This window comes from Pleurodeles waltl, chromosome 2_1 (genome assembly GCF_031143425.1).
Source record: "Pleurodeles waltl isolate 20211129_DDA chromosome 2_1, aPleWal1.hap1.20221129, whole genome shotgun sequence".
Classification (NCBI taxonomy): domain Eukaryota; kingdom Metazoa; phylum Chordata; class Amphibia; order Caudata; family Salamandridae; genus Pleurodeles; species Pleurodeles waltl.
Window position 1 is genome coordinate 514,072,955 of NC_090438.1, and position 17,125 is coordinate 514,090,079.

The 17,125-nt window shown below is 45.7% G+C and overlaps 1 protein-coding gene across 4 annotated transcripts in view; it reads right to left on the bottom strand.

The window, feature by feature from the left end:
• AIFM1 (apoptosis inducing factor mitochondria associated 1) overlaps positions 1-17,125 on the bottom strand; it is a 265,356-nt gene that overhangs the window by 141,398 nt on the left and 106,833 nt on the right. For all 4 annotated transcript variants that reach the window (XM_069213999.1, XM_069214010.1, XM_069213991.1 and 1 more), the window contains 2 exons: positions 16,875-16,983; positions 2,991-3,098 (listed from right to left, as the gene is read on the bottom strand). In XM_069213999.1, the coding sequence (XP_069070100.1) occupies positions 2,991-3,098; positions 16,875-16,983 (217 nt within the window). The remainder of the gene's footprint in view (positions 1-2,990; positions 3,099-16,874; positions 16,984-17,125) is intronic.

Genomic DNA, 17,125 nt, shown 5'->3' on the forward strand with positions numbered 1-17,125 from the left:
GATCCCTAAAAACATTACCTCAATATTTCCTGATTTCCAAGTTGTATTTATGATAGAAAACCTAGAGCAAACTTCTCAGTATGTTTTTTAAATGGCTCTTTATATACAGGCAAGTTTGCCCGGCAACAATTAAGTTGAAGTTTGTACTGAAAATTCTGCATTGTTGGACAAACTCTCACCGCCTGAACTACCTCTGACCTGCTTTGGTCTGCTAGTTTGGCCCCGTAAGTGTTCTCTTTTAGACTGGTGTGGTGTCTGATTTCACAAAGTTTAGTATTTTGATACTAGCTGCAAACACTCAAGGTACAGCCTGATGAGCAATATTTAGAAAGCCAAGCCGGATTCTATGCAAAATTTAGTCAAAAGTGAGCAGTCTTTTCCAGTCACTGTGCACTTAATATCAGAGCATGGGGGAAAAGGTTAAAACAAATACTTAGCAATTTTATTGCTGATTTTCACTGTAGCCACGTCCTCGCTCTCCTCGGGGTTTTATATTAGAGCCATCCACGTAGTTTTCATTCCTCCGACAAACAAAAGCAAAATCATTTTAACAAACCATGCACTTTTCAGGTATAGCTTTCCTCAAAAGATCTTAAGGGCAAGCCAGGTCCTAGACTCTGTTTCCAATTAGACCCATCTTTTTCTGGCCAGTTCTGTGTTCTATTCCTTATAATGCCATTTGTGAGGTCATGCAAAGATACTGCTGCCTGGCCTACACACGAGCGTACATAAGCGTACTCTGAGCTTGGGTTGCAGTGCCCCTGGCTAGTTTTGAAGGTGCCCCGGGATGCCGTGGCCCACAGATTGGGAACCCCTGCTCACATGGTATACCTCACCACTGTATGAATCGATATTATGTTTTCTGGGAGTTCATGCCACCTGCCGAAGATTCCAAATAGAGGGGGCTGATTTCTACCACATGTTGTGGGGTTGCCCTATACTTAAGCATTACTGGGATGTGGTGCTAAATCATGTTAACCTTTCCACAGTAAGGAATATCTGTAAGACCCCCGGCAGTATGCTTGTTGGAACTATTTCCAAACCCAAAAGCTAACCTAATCACAACCAGGTTTGTAGACTTGGCTCTTGTACTAGCTTGCCGGCAACTTTCTATATTTGAAAGTATCCCACTGGCCCAACCCATAAGTGATGGAGGCAGGTATTTTCTAAATGGGCTAAATGTGAAGAGGCACAGCTGAAAATGGACTACAAAGGGGTCAGAGCATTCACGAGCAGGCACAGGTTTGGGAGCTGATCCTAAAGGACAGCCTGGTAAGAGATGATGGAGGTCAGATGCTTTCTATCCCACATGAGGTTGTATGAGGTGTGATGCAAAAAGAACAAGTGATGGACGGAATACTGAACAATGTCAAACTTTCAACCCCAGTACAGAGCTCTAGGCCTAAAACATCGTTTTTTTGTTACCCATGCCATTCCAGTTTGGACCCAGCCATGTGCAAATAAGTCTTGACCCAGCTCCCCATGGGAACAGTCCAGCCCGCACTGCCAAGCCAGGACCTCCCTGGACTGGAAACAAGCATCCTGGGACCAGTTTCAGGGTAACACCCTTCATCAGCCAGGCTAGCTTGCCACCAGTGGCATGGGGAGCAAGGGACCCATGTCTGGGCATACCCTTCCCACTTAGGGCAACAAATGCAAAAAGAACAAGTGATGGACGGAATGCTGAATTGAACAATGTCAAACATTCACCCCTAGTACACAGATCTGGGCCTAAATCCATTGTTTTTTGCTACCCATGCCATTCCAGTTTGGACCCAGCCACATGCAAATCAGTCTTGATCCTGCTCCCTATGGAAACATTACAGCTGGAACTGACAAGCCAGGTCCTCCATGTAATGGAAACAAGCATCCTGGGACCAGCTTCAGGGTATTACCATTCATTAGCCAAGCTAACGCGACTCCAGAATGAGGAGTGATGGCTCAGTACAACCTGAACCAAAGGCAAGCATTTCATTGATTCGGCTAAATAAACTCACTCATCATCTTCTAAGAGTGCAAGTAGTGGGCCCTGGAGCCCAGATTATTCCCACCTAGACTTAGTATCATGGCAACTGAGCTTGGGTAAACACTTCAGTGGAAGTTTGTTGAAGTTTTCTTATAATTTTTCGTTTAAGTTTCCTCTCTTGATTTATGCTTATATTTACCTGTTATGCTGTACTTCACACTACATGCTTTTCGACTGTTGTGGACCTATACATGTACTGTGTTGAGTCTTCTCACCGACATATGTTATACCAGAAACAAAGTATGTTGCAAGAAAAAAAGTTTTATAATTTGTCGATTGAGTACCATACTTATATCTACTTAATATCGAGTTGTTGTGCCACTGGGAAAAATAACGTTTATTACAACAAATAACAAAATAGACAACTAGTTGATATAATCAAAATCTATTGCAATGTTCCTATTGATAGATATATTCATCAATCCTGCATGCTATAAAAACAGGCAGCAAGTGAGCCTGTGATTAATGCTGGGAGATTAATACACACTGGCAGTACAACCACATCATATGTTCGGGCTTGCAAAGCTTCACCAGTTACGTAATGATTATGGTTCAATATTTCAGCTAAATTTCATGCCACTTCACCAAGCTAGACCAATCAATTTCAAAGACTGATGTGGCAAAGCCCAGAACTCAGCTCTAAGCCATGTTTGAGGTGTTAGTTACTTAAAGGAAACTATTTTTTATATGCCCACGCTCTCCAACATTCAGAAATTTTTAGGCACGGTGGGATCCAACTCCATCTTCAAGTGTACCAAGCAGACAATAAACAGATCATGAATAAAATAAATAACCGGTTTTAAAACCCAAAATGGACTTTATGAAAACTTGCCTAAATTGTGCTTAATGGTACGTAGATGATTTGCATTTGCGATCACCACTATACAATTTGCGTCTAAGCTGGAGCCTGCCATAAATAAACAGCTTCAGTAAAACAAAAATCCTGCTTCAACAACATACTTACCTCTGCGGATTTTGTTTGTCGTCCAGTTACTAAGATATTCGGGCAGAACCTTTCCCATGTTTCCAGTCTCTGGGAACATCTGAATCACTTCTAGGCCAGTAAGTCGTGCTGTAGAGGCAAATGGAAGAATGATGAAAATGGCATGGATTTCTCGTATCGAGAAAGTGCACAAGATAGATAATTCACACTAGCCAGGGCTTCCATCACCGGACACAGAGTTGGATGTCTTGACTGCACTGAAGAGTCAGCTCCAAAGAGATAGGTGTTCCCTTGATTAAACTTCACAAACCAAAAACAATCATATGGACTTGGAGGAACTTGTCACAAGCAGAAGCGCAGTAGAGCAACTAACAAGTAAAAAGAACAATACACAAATAAAAGCATCTAGGCTTTTTTATTCAAGTAATGGAATGATACTTGTTTATCATTAAGAATATAAATGAATAACTGTTACACATAGGTATTGTAAATCTCCCCGGATGCATTACTGTTTGTGATGATATTTGTGTGTTTCACAATTAAGAGTTCAATTGAAAAAAAATAATTGAAAAAAATTCTCTAGAGGTTCACCTGCACATTACAATTAAAGGCAAGGAGACGTGAGATAATTGAAGACAAAAAAAAGAAAAGAAAAAGAAAATGTTAACTGAGCCTGGAAGACTTCGTTTTTTGGTTCTTTTTTTATGTTTGTATTTTTGATCAAACATGAGCAAACAGTTCCTATATGTGCAGAACCAAAATCTGTTTATTACAAAAGGTTAATTTAGGGGTTCCACATGATGCAACTAGCACTTTGGTCCCTTCCTTACCTCGGACCCCGTCCCTAACACACAATCAGGACATCATCAGTTCCGCAATACCTGTGCTGGCCTGACAATAAAAGATCGCTGATGGGGAGTTGAGAACAGTGTTAATGAAAGGGCGAAAAGCTCTGTATGAACAGTCTTGATGTCACCAAGAGTGACTTTTTCCACACTCTTGCTGTTCTAAACGTGCAAAGAGCTTATAAACGTGGAATTCGGAAGAGACAGCATAGGCCTAATCCAGGATTAAAACCAAAAACATGCTGCCAAGGAGAATAACGTCATAAATAACATAAATATTTATTTTAAGATTTAGGTAACGATGTGAGCAGAATCACTGATGTTATCTCACGTGTCAGTGACTCAATATCTACTTACCTTACGCTCAGTTTGGCAAGGCGCAATAAGCATTAACACCATCTGGAGGGGAAGCTCATAGGATTCCATTAGAGCAAGAAGCCCTAGACACTCTTGGGCAGGCTTCTTCAACGAGCAGCTCCTGAGCTATTGGTAGCTCTCCAGCTACCTGTAAGTAGCTCTCCTGTGTGAAGCTCGGTCTATTAAATTGGAAGCTTTTACTTGGGTTAATTAACATATGTATCTCAAAATTGAAAAGTGTGTATTCGAGATGCAAATATGTGTATTTTTGTAACTTCATTCTGAAGCTGATGTCTGGAGAAAAATGGTTCACACTGCAAAATATATTTAAAGCTGATATAAGGGATAAAACATGTGGCATCAGGGAGACTGTCTACTCATATTTTTACCTTAATGCCAGGGGCATTACAGCTATTGCTCTTTTGTATAACTCACATAGAAGCATTCCAAACTGATAAAGCCTTTTTATATTACTGTTGGCAACCCCGCAAAATGCATTATTGTAATCACTGCTGACAACCTTGCATGGAGTGGCCATTACTGTAACGGTCTTATTTGGTCACTATTACAATGCTAATAATATTAGTAGCTCGGGAATATTTTCACTGACCCTACGTAGCTCTTATTACAAAAAAAGGTTAGAGACTCCTGCTCTTGGGTGTTTGACAGCTTTCAATACTGGGTTACTATGGGGCATTACCAACGTATCTGATTAACAGACAAGAAGGAACTCTCTGCGGCTTAGTCACAACCAGGTAAAACTAAAGGGCTAGCAGGACATCAAACCTGCACAGTGGGGGGGCGTGGCCTGACCGCCGGGCAAGATGGGCGTCACCTTGTGAGGCTCTGCCCGGCCCGGGGCCGTTTATCCGTTTTATTGACACACCTGACGGTTCGGACGGGTACCGGCTGGGCGCGCATTAATAGTAAGCGCCCCTGGGCCGTTTTCTGCGGCTCAGAACGGCGCGAAGACCAGAGCAGCAGCTGAGCGGAGACGCGGGCGGGCCCACACCGGGTGCGCCCGCGTGTGCGGAACGCAAGAGGAGCGGGCGGACAGAGGTGGAGCCTGCGCCGGCCGCTGAGGGACAGGGCCGGGCGCTGTGCTAGAGAAGCACGAAGCGGACGGGGGGATCCATTGCCCCCGGCCGCTCACGGAGGTGTTTGTCCGCAAGCGAGGTGACGCCTGGGGGCCACTCGGCGACAGGGTCGCGTCGCGGCCCTACGGCCCCACGGGGTGCTTTGCATGGTGGCGCTGGGGCGAGGAGCAACTGACGGTCCTCGTGGTTCTCCTGCTGCCTAGAGGTATTATACGGACGTGGCTGGAGAGGCGAGCTCTTGCGTGGGGCTTTGGAACCTGTGGCTGCTGACAGTTTGGGCACAGTGAGGGAGTGCTCCGGGACCTGGGCGAGCCTCTTGGGCCGTTATTTCGAGGACACAAAGGTACGACCTGATGGAGGGCGGTGAAAACTGAGATTGCAGCCTCCTGCGGAGAAAATCGGGAGGCGAGGATCCGGCCAGGCAGCGTAGGCCAATCGGGCCTGTGAGTGCAGGCTGGCGTTCAGGGGTCCCGCTAGTCGATAACCCCTGTGGCTGTTACGGGGGCCCCCGGTGAGTGTCACGCTGCAGAAGGAGTTTCTTTTGGAACCGGGAATTCCCTTGGTCTGGCTCCACATACCGGAGTCTGGTTGGAGGTGCTGACGCAGTGTGGAACGATGGGTAAGGCTGATCAGCGCCAGGCTAAACTTACCTTTGAAGGTGGGAAAAAAAAAAAAGAGCGCTGTTGCTGGCTCCCAGTCCTGCGAGGAGCCGAGCGAAGAGGACAGTTCTGTGGCATCGGTGAAGTCCATGTTCTTAGACCTTAAGACCAGCTTGGCTGGCATCGATGCTAAGCTGGACCATGTTACCGAACAGCTTGATCGAATTAGGGCGCGTGTTGATGATCATGACTCCAGATTTGCTGCTTTGGAGACACGTACATCTGAAATAGAGGATGCACGCCAGGGCGACAGAGATCAGATCGCTCGAATGGATCGAATACTTGAGGTCATACGCAACAAGAACGAAGACTTGGAATCAAGATCTCGACGCAATAACATACGAATCGTGGGGCTGCCGGAGGCGACCGACATGGGGCGAATGGAAGACTTTATAGAGCAGATGTTATCGGAGTTGTTTGCTGGCGAGCTCTCTAGGTTGCTGGTGGTAGAGAGAGCTCACAGATCCTTGGGACCCCGTCCTCCTCCTGGGACTCCTCCACGCCCAATTATTGCACGTCTACTGAATTAAACACGGTACTCCGATTGGCACGAGAGAGACGCCCGTTACTCTATAAGAACTCCTAAATAAATTTTTTCCCAGACTATACGCTTGGTGTGCAGTCCCAGAGGCGAGCCTTTTTGCCGGTTAAGCGTCTGTTGTCACAAGCGGGAGTAAACTTTGCTCTGCTATACCCTGCTAAGTTAAGGGTGTGTCATGAGGGTAAGATGATCTACTTCACAGACCTGAAACAGGCGACCAAATTTGCCCGGCAGCTACCTAGGAGACGGGAGGCTGTGGAGCGCAGGGGACGTGACGACGACGATGCTGCCTTAAGTGACAATGACTAATATGCTCTGGTTGACTGAGTACTCATTGCTGGAACTGCTTGAGCGCGCTGGCTGCTTTTTGCCTGGCTCCCCGTCAGCTCAGGACTAATGGTTGGCCCACGGGCCCCTCTCTTTCGGTGTTAACCGAGTAGAGAGGTATCTGGCTGGTCATAGCCCCTAGGATGAGTCCTGTCAATTTTTGTTCTTGTTCTTGGGGTGGGTGTTGGGGCCAAGATGGGTGGGATTCTGGTTGGGTCCATTTGGGGGACCTGTGTGGGTGGGGGGTGGTTGATCTCCTGAATGATTGCGGGGTGTTGTTTCCCTTTCTTTATATGGATGTTTTATTAGCTCCTTTGTTAAATACAAGGCAGGTGGTGGCTGGTCTTCGAATTCGCTTCTGGCTGATTGTCGATGGGACCGAGGGGTGAGGAAGTGTCTGTGATCAAATGTTTGACTTGGAACGTGCGAGGGCTTAATGATGGCAGGAAGGCTCGCCTTGTGGCTGCCTATGTTAAGAGACATGCAATTGATGTGTGTATGCTACAAGAGACGCACTTGGTGAAGTCCACAATATGCAGACTTAAATCTGGGTGGGTGGGTGAGATACATAGCTCCACATACTCGAGCTATTCCCGTGGAGTTGCTATCCTAATTCGTAAGGGGCTGCAGTGGCGCACGAAGGAGGTACTGGTGGACCCAAATGGCAGATACGTTATGATGAGTGGTGTGCTTCTAGACAAAGCGTGCCGCCTGGTTGCTGTATACGGGCCGAATGTTGATGATAAAGATTTCTTTTTGGAGCTGTGGCGCTTAATAGAGTCGCTGGGTCCTGGCGCGGTGATATGGGGGGGGCGATTTTAATGTCGTCCTAGACGCCAGGTTGGATAGAGAGAGCCTAGCCAGGATGCAGCATGTTGCAGCTGCTAAAGCACTTGAGATGGTGATGCGCGATGGTGCGTTGGTTGACCTGTGGAGGCGACGACATGGGGAGGCGAGAGAGGGTACATGCTTAAACTACGTGCATGGTAGCTGGTCCCGTATTGACCGCTGGCTGGGATCCGGGGATACTTTGGTTTGGACTAGAGCAATTGACCACCTCCCCCGCACGCTGTCAGATCACTCACCGGTATGTTTGGAATTGGAGATACCGACTGAACTTGGTAGATCGGCTATGTAGCGTCTGCCTAGGGGGGCGCTCCGGGATTCGGCCTTCCGCGAGGAGGTGCGAGAGGCGATCAGATTGTACTTTGTAGAGAATCAGGGAACGGTGAGGTCCCCAGGAACTATTTGGGAGGCATTCAAAGTCGTTATCAGAGGGGTATGTCCCTCGAAACAACATGGCATAGTAAAAACATTGAGGCGCGAGATGGCTGAAATTGAGGCTCGGATCGCTGAGTTGGAAAGACGATTGGAATCCCACTGGTCCAACGAAACTCTCGCTGAGATTCGTCGAGAAATATCGCAGTATGAGGAGGCCTCTCTGAGAAATTTGTTTCCTCGGGAGGGAGGCTCGAGCTCGCCAATATGGGGAAGGTGAAAGGGCGGGTCACACGTTGGCAGCACTACTTCGCAAGCCTTGGGCCGGTGACTATGTCTCCGAGATTGTGGATAGTGAGGGGAGGAGTGTGTCAGGATCAGGTGGAGTCATGCAGGTATTCACTGAATTCTATACAAGACTTTACGAAGCTCCGGCGGACGCTAGCGGGACTGATGCACTGGGGCCCTTTGAGGACATCGCGTTAATATGGTTTGATGAAGTGCACCGGAAATATCTGGATGAGCCATTCTCAGTAGAGGAGGTGGCTGCGGCTATCCGTAGCATGCCCGGGGAGAAATCTCCTGGGGTGGACGGCTTAACCTCTACGTTTCATAAAGAATATGTGGATATTTTAGCTCCCCGACTATTGGAGGTATATGCAGAAGCCTTAGAGACTGGGTCCCTTCCGACCTCGCTCAGGGAGGCTCTGATTGTGACGATCCTGAAGCCAGGCAAGGATCCGACTCAATGCGACTCATACCGACCGCTGTCTATGATAAACATTGATAATAAAATTCTTGCAAAAATGATTGCAGCAAGATTGCAGCCCCTCCTCCCTAGCTTGGTACTTCCGGACCAGTCGGGTTTTGTCCCGGGAAGGTCTACGGGCCATAATTTACGCACTTTCTTTGCGGTGACGAGTACACTGGTAGAGGATGATAATGTAGCAGCTGTTTTTCTGGACGCTGCTAAAGCGTTTGATTCCTTGGCATGGGACTATATGTTTGCCTTGCTGGGACGGGTGGGACTTATCGCGCGCTTCCTTCGTTGGATTAAATTGTTGTATACGTTGCCCACGGCTAGATTGCGCCTTAATGGGAATGTGTCTTCCCCTTTCCCTGTAGCGCGCGGCACGCGTCAGGGATGCCCGTTGTCCCCTCTCCTTTTTGCTGCGGCGATGGAGCCTCTGGAGGCTCGGCTCCGCCAGAAATATAACGATATGGGCCTACAGTTTCGGCAGCGGCCAATTTTGATATCTCTATATGCTGACGATATTGCATTATATGTACGGAACCCTGACCAAAATCTGGACACACTGTTAGATGAGATTGTGCGTTTTGGTACCTTCTCTGGTATCACTATTAATTGGTCTAAGTCTGTGGTGTTGCCTTTGACCCCCAGAGTGCCGCGTTATAAGTCCCGATACCCCCTGGTGTGGGCAGAGGGCCCGGTGCGCTATTTAGGTATACAGCTTAGCTGTGACGTGAAGGAGTTGTGGCGTGCCAACTATGGCGCTGCTCTGGCGTGGTTGGAGGGGAAGGTAGAGATCTGGCGTACCCTCCCGCTGTCACTGATCGGCAGGATTGCTGTTGCAAAGATGGTGGTTCTGCCGAAGTTTTTGTACTTGTTTGTGAATCTTACGCTCCCGCTTCCGAGAGATTACCTGAGGCGCCTACGCTCTGCTCTGATCTGTCTGGTATGGGCGGGCCGCGCGCGCATTTCCTGGGAGAGGCTGACGTTGCCGTTTGAGCTGGGTGGGCTTGCTGCGCCGGACATGGAACTGTACTATCTATGCGCTCAGGCACATTTTGCGTATTACTGGTTAAATCCTATCCGTTATCTGCCACACCTGGCGCCTGAGAGTGAGTCTGTGTGGCCAGACGACCTGGCAAGGGCATTTGGTGGGCGTATTCCATCCCGGGTGCGGGGGATCGACCCGGTTTCATGCACGCTGCGGGCGTGGGGCTTACTGCTGCGGCGGTCTGGGGCTGCGATTCCATTCGCCCCCTCCTTGCCGGTCATGGCGATAGCTGATGGACAATTGCACCGCGACGATGGAGTACGGGGGTTTCTTCGAGATGCTGGCCTGACTGAGATGAGAGATTGGATGGTGGATGGTCGCTTACTTGGCGTGTCCGAGATACTGGCTGACCGCGAATGTACGGTGCTTCAGCGTATGTATGTGATACGTGTCCGCTCTTTCCTGCGGAGCCGTCTGTGGAACTCAGCTGAGGCCCCAGTGGAGTCCCGTGCACTGGAGGTCCTTTGCTGTGCGCAATCTTCCAGCGGGCTGGTCACCAGACTCTATAACTGCATGCAGGAGCGGGGGAGTAACTTTCGGGAGCCGTCTAGATTAGCGTGGGAGGCAGATTTGGGTGAGCCCATTTCGGAAGCTTTGTGGCGTGGCTGCTGTGCTCATATGAGAGCGCTGACGCCCAATTATAGACTCAGATTGTTGCATTTTAAGTTTTTGCACAGAATATATTATACTCCAGTGTGGCTCCATTCTCGGGGGCTACGTGAAGATGCGTGCTGCATGCGCTGCCGGGCCCCAGAAGCTGTTTTTTTACATTTGGCATGGGAGTGTGCAGATATTAATGCTTTCTGGGTGGCTGTGTTTGATGCAATCTCTGAAATGGTCGATACAGAAATTCCTGCCACTCCTAGAACCGCGCTGCTTGGGTGCGTGGAGGATATCCGGGCAGCAAATAGACGCTTGGTGGGACTGCTGTTGTTGTTGGCCAAGCGTAGAGTGGCCATATGTTGGGGCGGAAAGAGAGTACCACGTCGTTCAGAATGGTTGCGAGATGCTGCCTTTTGTCATGATCAGCTCGTGGTCTTCTGGAATTTGATGCCTGAAGGGTCCAGACCCAGGAATATCTGGGCCCCGTTAGATAATTACCTGGCGGCTCAGGACGAGTGAACGAAATACTCAAAGAAGCCCGGTCTGAACTATTGCCCCCCCCCCTTGGTGCGCTGGCATTTATGCCTGAAAGGTGAATGTTTGCTGTTGACTGCCTGTTCCAACCGCCTGCCTTTCCTTTTTTTTTTTTTTTTTTTTTTTCTTTTCCTGTGTGTTTGTTGATATCCCTCCACTGGCTGCATATTGTTATTATTGCAACATGGTTAATATAATTGCCCCGTGATAATCTGATATGGATGCAGCATCCAATGGTGGAAAGGAATTTAGAAGAACAAATGGTCTGCAAGGATTATTGTGTAATTATTTGATCTCCCTATACTAAACGTATGTAGAGATTAACTGTGGACAGCTGTTATATGTTGAATTGTGCTGCTTTGGGGGGATAACTGTTGCATTGTTGTACGTTGATAAAATTGATAAATAAATAAAAAAAAAAAAATTATTATAATAATTGAGGAATGTGGCAGACTGTTTAGGCTCAAAGTTAATTACAACCAATCCCTTATTTTTCCATTCTGAGAGAACCTTACAGAACGGGATATACTTCTAGATGACAGTACTCTCTTTTGGGCGCCTAACATGTTTAAATAATTTGACGTTCAAATTTATCACAAAAGGGGGATCTTCTTGAGTGTAACTTGGACAGAACCAAAACTTCACTGCGTTCCCAGTTTTCCTTCTGTATTACTTTCCCCTTGACCATGTTGGGCCGCATTGCCCTGTCCAAAATGGTGATGCTGCTCCGCCTTTTTTATTTCTTCACTAACCTTCCAGTTGTTGTGTCCCTCTCAGTGTTCTGGATTCTCTTATGATAGACTTGATTTAGGGAAGGAGAAGGGTAGTGTTACCCAAATAAAGGCTCATACTGCCTAGTGCCATAATTGCAGTGGGAACATATTGACTGACTGACCACCGTTGTTTGAAAAGAAGGCTTAGGCAAGTGCAGCTGCAGGAGGAATACCTACACAGTCTTAATTCCTGGTACAGTCAACCTCTGTCCCTATTCACTTCTGATGCAAACAGCCCTGCAATATCTGAGGAGGGTGTTCCCATGCACCATGAAATTGTGTCCTTATTGCCCTGTCCCTCCACTCATGGCCTGCCAACTCTGGACAGAATTCTCACAAGAAGCTTTCTGGTGGCCTTGGAAAGGCTGGGATCACCATGATTGGAAGCATGCTCCTGGTCAATGCTCTTATGAGTGTCCAGGAGCAATATGGTCTGCATTGGGGGAGTCGCTTTCTTGACCTATGGTGCTGTCAGACAGCCTTTGAACACACCCTGGGACATTAGAGGTAAACAACCTGCCACTAATCATCTATAAAACAGGATACATATTATGGGTCATGGCACACCTACCCATGGGTCATACACACTCATGGGTCTTGGTTACATGTCTCGATAGGGGGGCTGCACAGAATCACCTGGTGGCATTGGTGCACCTCAAAAACAAATGAGAGGATTCCTTGGGGCAGTTCCTTAATGACTCAGCCTGGCTCAAAGTCCTGGAATACCCATGTAAGGTTTCCAGAAATGTCTGTTTCAAATGCGTTCATTTTAATATCCTGCATATGGCATATTTAATTCCCCAGAGTCTACACCTTGTACCGGACCGCTACAGACATATGTTCCTTCTGACAGTCAGCACCAGCTGACATACTGGGCTTGCAGAAAAGTGCACACCTTCTGGGAAACTGTACAATCAATATCACACAAGAGACGGAACGCTCCGATATCTCCAAGGCACAACATTGCCTCATAGGTCTATATCCCCACCCCAAGAATAAAAAGTTCACCACAAGAATTAAAGATCTAGCTTTGCTTTGGGGCAAATGAGCAGGGCTATGAAATGCAAATCACACATGCCTCCTTTGGTTGCAATGTGGAGTACTGAGGTCATTAGGTGAGTGCAGCGGGGGAGCACAGTGCTCCACAGGGAAGAAAAGCAAGGCCTGTGAAAGGCCCCGCTGGCAGTTCACTGGGAATTCATCCTTCTGGACTTTATAGAATAAAAGGATGCCCTACCACCTGAAAACCCTGGATTAGACTACTTACTCTCTCTGGTGTGTCATCTTGATATATTTGGGGTTCCTGTGTGTGAGCTTCTTCACTCATTAAACCCAGTCCTCTATGCCTTCACTCAACTATATGTACCCCTTTCATGCCCTCAGGGAATCCCATATAGCAACGTCTCCCAACCTACTGCAGTCTTTGTGGAAAGACAAATAACTCATGCTGAGCTTCCAGAGAGGTGGGGGATAGGTTCTCCTGCTAGTTTCCCTTCTATAGAGGTTGTGATATATTTCAAACAGCACCTTAGGGCCTTTCACCAACGGCCTCAATGATGGACAACTTCGGAAGCAATGGGTGATTTTTATGAATGTGTATCAGGCACTGTACCATACTTCTTGTCCAGACCCATTTTATTGATTGTATGTATTTATCTGTACTCAATGTGGTTATTGCAATAAGGTATCTTCTTGTTACCCGAAAATGTTAATAAAATGTATTAAACAATATTTGAAATGAAACGTGTTATTTTACCTAGATTAATATTATCCATTAAGCATTTTTGGGACATAATACCTTTGTGGGAGATAAAGGCACCCTGCTGCCTGGAGGTCAGAAGCAGACATTTGCAATTCCACATGAACCTCTGCAGAAGTCAATGGTTCTGCTGCTGTTTGAGGCCACATCCACTATGGATATGGAGAGGGAAAAGGTATTGAACTAATGTGGAGGATACGGCGACTTACAGAACTGTTGGTTAAATTGATCTATGTCAATTGGTGCCTGTAAGAAAGATCATCCACCTTGTCCAAGTGTAGGCCGAGATCAAACAAAACTGTCTAAATCACTGTATTTGCCCTTTACCAGGACACAGTCAGTAAGTACACTGTAGCATCTAATTCACACTCTGTACACAACAGCAACTTTTCCATTCTAAATGAGTGACTCTTTTTAGACAGTGAGCTACAAGTGAAACCAATATACAGTCACTGGGTTATCCAGTTCTGGCAAATTCTAAGGAGTTTCTTTAGTCAAGTGGAATTTTGTGTATTTCATTATAAGGATAAGCTATTGGGATATAATGCTGAACTGATGGCTAAAGTGGCCCTTCTGGGCGTCCTGGGGGAGGCAGGGGGCAACTGAGTTCTGGTGGTATGGATTCCTTGTTAGCCAAGAGAGATTTTGCCCGAGGCTGGAAAAGACCAGAGCCCCCCTCCTTGAACACATGGCTGGAGGATATGGACTGGTGTACACAGCAGGAGGAGCCCATCTACCGAGCAAGGGGGCTGTCCCGCTAAACAATGTAAAATTTGGGGTAAGAGGTTACACTATTATGGATTGGGTTCAGGGATGGTTGACACTTGAGGGGAAACTGAAATTCCACTATGAGTTGTATAGTGTTGGTCCTATGGTGTCGTAATTGGCGTACCTGTATGTTTGTTCATTATCTTTGAAACTAATAAAAGCAATTTTTAATATTAAAAAAAAAAAAAAAAAAAAAAAAAAAACTGCACAGTGACTCTAGCCCTTCTTCCAAAGCAATACCTGGGAAGAAGGATAAGGAAGTGATGTATCAATTTAAATGTAAATCCCAGATAATTTGCGTAATGCAAAATAAAAAAAATAAAAAATAAAAGTGTACAGATAGTCCGTGCAACCCTCAGAAGCTGAAAGGGCATTTTTTTACTAAAGGTATTTGCAAAACACAGACCGAGCCACGGATGTAAATGCAATCCATGCATTTACAACAAATCAGACAAATAATGATTTGCACATGAACATAGCCTATTGCAAAAGCAGAACATTCATAAATGTACTACTGTATTCACAAACAGTGACTTGGCAGTAACAGCACAGGTTCTCCATGCCATGCCACTCATGATGTGTGCTCCCAAAGTGAAAAGTCTCGAGCTCGGAATCCCCCGTTGGTTAAGGACCAACAGCGGAGCTGAAAAGCTACTGTATGGCATATGGAGAAAGTGATGAAAAGGCAGAATTTCACCTAAATGTATAGAGAGGAGCTGCAGACTAACACTGGACGATTAGGAGCATAGTAAAATGCAGTGCCTGGGATTAGTCATTTAGAACATTAAAGAAAAGGTAATGCATCGTTCTGGATTATGTGCTCATCGAAGCTGGTCTGGAGTTTTTTTCCCCCACACTGGTAGACACGGTTTTTTCACCTGGGAACCATTACATTTGTGTTGAGGCCAGTTAACAACACAGAGAATTGGGCGATAAATGGAGGGTTAGAGGTGGTGGGAGGGGGGAGGAGGGGGGGGGGACGAGGAAGCGGTAGTATACAAGAGAAACATGGAACACAGGGGTCATTTTGGGGGAGCATAAAGAGGTGAGACAAAGAGCTGGGATTGAAGTCAGCCAAGCAGAGATGATAAAGAGGCTCCAGAGGAGGAACAAACACAAGATGGACAGGCCGAAACAACAAAAGCAACTGAATAGAAAACAAGTAAATAAAAGTGACAGTAAAGCCAACCAACTGTAATGGGGAGGATGCAAGCCACTGTATGTTTTTGGTTAGTCCAAAATATGCCTTTCGGAACAAGACAGCTTGCACGATCTGCTAGGCTCTAGATAAAATGTAAAAAATAAAAAATAAAAATACCAAGCGTGTTTGTGGATGGTTAGGGAGGAACAAACATGAGTAGGACTAACACGACAAGCCTAGATAAACCACAATATCACAAGGCATAGAGTTAAAATGCAAGTGCGAGAAAAGGTAAATGCCCAACAAGGTTAACTTTTACGATAGGACTTAAACATTTGAAGCTAATTATAAAGTTTCGAGCAGTGACATGCAGATTAGATTCAACAAGAGGGCTACAAGAAGACGGCGATACGTTGCTATCTTCAAGCAATAATGCTGCTTAGTTCCCTTTGAGTTCATCCATGGAACTGAATCTTTCCAATTAAATTCTATTTTGAACTGCGGACCCATAAAATATTGCTTCATTAATCAACTGTGTGATCGACATCCATAAATTGCCTGCTTCGCACAATGGCCTGGCTCCATATTAAGAGTGGACTTGTTATAAATTGATCTATGGTCAACGCTTAAATAGAAATGCGCTGAGGACAGACATGCAGAATGTATGATTGTTTTGCTGATACACACTTCTTGTTTAATTATTTTTTTCTCATTAAAAAATTTGAACCTAATCCAAATGAATAAATTAATCTGCATGTTACCACTCAGGACATTATAATTGGCTTCGAATATTTAAATACTATTCTAAATGATCCCCTTGTCAGTCATTTACCTTTCTTGATTTATACCCAAGCTCACAAGGAATAATTGGGTTGCATTTTTCCATATGAACCTAAAACGAAAGTGTGCCAAATGATTACCTTTTATTATTAAGGCGATCTGAGGAAGGACAACTGTCTCAGAAGGTTATCATTTTCTGTCACATCCAGTCAGTGTAATTTGCAGAAAAAACAGTAAATAAAAAATGCCAATAGCAATAGGTGATTTTCACACTTTATGTACTACTGTGACAATCTATCCCCTTTTGAGCTTACTTAATGAATTACCATTTGTAAATGTGTGTTTGATGGTCTAAGCTGTTGAGAAATATTTGTTACTCTGACAATAAGAGTATGCATGTAACAATTGCTTTGAACGGTCTAAATTTAAACTGTAAAGTAACTTTAACAAACTTCAAGAAAAAGATTGGGTGTTCTTAGGATTGTATGTATCAAAAGAGAATGGTTAACGCCAAAGTAATACTAAGGGCATGCAGGCACCAGCTTTCTGGTCTAGAACAAAGAGCTCCTTTACGAAAACGTTTAGAAAGTACTTCAAAACTGCTGACACATAAGGCATTCTAAAACAACAAAATAGACCATACATGACTTTTGTAAAGTGTCAAGACACATCACTGTATACTCGCTAGAAATGTAACTTACCTCTTCTCCCTAAGGCACATGCGAGCTCACTGCCTAGGAAACCACCGCCAATGATTGTCACAGACTTCACTTCTTTGGTGATCTTTTCAAGAGCAATAAAATCGTTTACCTTCAAAAAATTTAAACAGCATTTTAAGGGGAAATTAGAACATAGTTGGTAAACATTTACAATGACTGCCTTTCAGATTTATGCAGAACGCCACCAACAAAATTTATAGGCAGCTGTGCACAATCAAAGATTACATGATAGA